This window comes from Crocuta crocuta, unplaced genomic scaffold (assembly GCF_008692635.1).
Source record: "Crocuta crocuta isolate KB4526 unplaced genomic scaffold, BGI_CrCroc_1.0 scaffold53, whole genome shotgun sequence".
Lineage (NCBI taxonomy): Eukaryota > Metazoa > Chordata > Mammalia > Carnivora > Hyaenidae > Crocuta > Crocuta crocuta.
The window spans coordinates 2647029-2648955 of record NW_027529432.1 but is presented as its reverse complement, the minus strand read 5'-3'; the positions used below and the strand labels follow the sequence as shown (position 1 = coordinate 2648955).

At 67.4% G+C, this 1927-nt stretch overlaps 1 protein-coding gene across 1 annotated transcript in view; it reads right to left on the bottom strand.

Annotated features, from left to right (window-relative positions):
* SIPA1 (signal-induced proliferation-associated 1) overlaps window positions 1-1927 on the bottom strand; it is a gene marked incomplete at its 5' end in the record, with an annotated part of 8478 nt that overhangs the window by 2992 nt on the left and 3559 nt on the right. The window contains 3 exons of the mRNA XM_077759596.1: window positions 234-732; window positions 816-973; window positions 1250-1353. Coding sequence (XP_077615722.1) covers window positions 234-732; window positions 816-973; window positions 1250-1353 — 761 coding nt within the window. The remainder of the gene's footprint in view (window positions 1-233; window positions 733-815; window positions 974-1249; window positions 1354-1927) is intronic.

Sequence of the window (1927 nt, the reverse complement as noted above, 5' to 3'; positions counted from 1 at the left end):
CCGGGCAGATGAAGCCCTGAGGCTCAGAGACCGGAAGTCACCTGCCCGAGGACCTCCCTCCCCCCACATCCGCGCCCCGGTTCCAGCTCTGCCAAGCGCCAGGGTAGGGTTTGCCCCCACCCCCGATTTCCCCTTTCGCGGGAGAGGAGGCGGGAGCGACGGGTGACACAGCCGGCTCCGTCCGCGAGGCGGGGAGGGACCCGGCGGCGAACTGCCTTGCTCCCGGGCCTCACCTGCAGGCGCGCCACCACCTCGCCTACGGCATGGCCAGGAGGCCCGTCGAACCGCAGCGTGATCGCCTCCCCGCGGCCGTGGTACAGGTCGAGCCGCTGCTCGGAGAAGGTCCAGGCCAGCACGTCGCGACAGGCGCAGTTGAAGACTACGCGGCCGTCGCGCGGCGCCACCAGCACCAGCGTCTCAGCGGAGATNAGCTCGGCGCCCGGGCCCCGAGGGGGCGCCCTTCGCCTCCCGCCCAGGGAGGGCAGGCCGAAGCGCGAAGCCGAGTCCAGCGACGTAGTGGTCACCTCGTTGGTGGCCAGGTCCTGCAGGTACTGCTGCCGCGTGCGCGTGGCCATGGCGTGGAACTGGCGTGCGTGGCCCGCTGCCTGCTCGCCGTTGAGCGCCTTGGCCAGCAGAAAGGCGCGGAAGTCGGCGTTGGCCGGGAAGGGGCCTCCGCCCTGGGGCAGAGCCGGCCCAAAGGCCGGGGTGTCCTGGGTGCGGCTCACGGCAACCCTGAGCGGAGGAGGGAGGCGGTAGTTAGGGGCCACTGGGAGGGTCTGTGGCAGTGGCAGAACTGGGACCACCCAGGCACCCACCTGTAGGAGGTGTGCAGAGTGCAGGGTGCATGAGCCCTCACCACTAGGAACACATGCTGGAAGTGCGAGCGGATGGTGGTGGGGCAGAAGGGCTTGCTGCCAGGCTCCTGGAACACGATGGTCACGATGTCGTTGCCAATGTGGCGTTTCCGCAGGAGCTGGGAGTTAGATGGCGGGAGATGTAAACTGGACCTGTCTGTTCCCCCAAGCCCCTCCTAATTCCCGCAGGGCAGAGCCTGGGCACCGGGGCTCCCCCACCTGGCCCTGGGGAAGGTCCGGGGTGTTTGTCTTTGGAGAGGGACACCTTTGGGGAGGGTTGTTAGGGCTCAAGAGATCTCGGGCCGAGGCTCAAATGCCACCCGCCCACATGACACCCTTCCACGGTTCCCCAGAAGCCCCTGGCCAGCCCCCAGCCCCGTCGCAGGCCCTCACACCTGCTGCTGGTTATTGGGGGTGTAAGGCAGCATCGTGGACACGTGGAACATGATCTCGTGGTCCTGGTACGTGGTGTACAGGGAGTGCGTGCCTGTGGAATCCGCTGTGGCCAGGGATTCAGGGACACAGAGGGAGAGCAAGGGGGATTGGCTTGAACTTGCCGTTCCTACGTGTGGTCTCCAGCTCCTGTGACCCCACCCAGCAGGTGGACCACGCCTTCAAGCCACCAGGCCATGAAGTCAGGGCCTCACCTGCGGCTGCTCCCCTTCCCCTTCCCCTTCCCCTGCAGGCTCCAGCCTCCAGCCTCAGCTCCGCGGCGTGGGAGTGTGGAGACAGAATGAGGACCTCAGTGAGGAATGGCCTGCTGCGAGGGGGGCGGGGGTGGATGTCCCAGGAGAGGACAGATTTGGCCCAGGCACCACCATGAGTGGAGCAGCTGAGAGTGGAAGGAGGCCAGAGGTGCTGCTCCGTAAGGGGCCCTGGGGCCCTTCCAACCCGGGAGGCAGGGGGCGTATGTGTGATGGAGGGAGCGGGGCCTGCAAGCCCGCGTCAGGGCCTTGGGGGACCATCCCAGTCCTCCCTTCCAGCCCATGGCTTGCCTGGCCGCGCGGTCCCTGAACTCTTCAACCCAGGCCCCAGCCCCAGGCCAGTACAGGGTGGAGCGGTGACAATGCAGG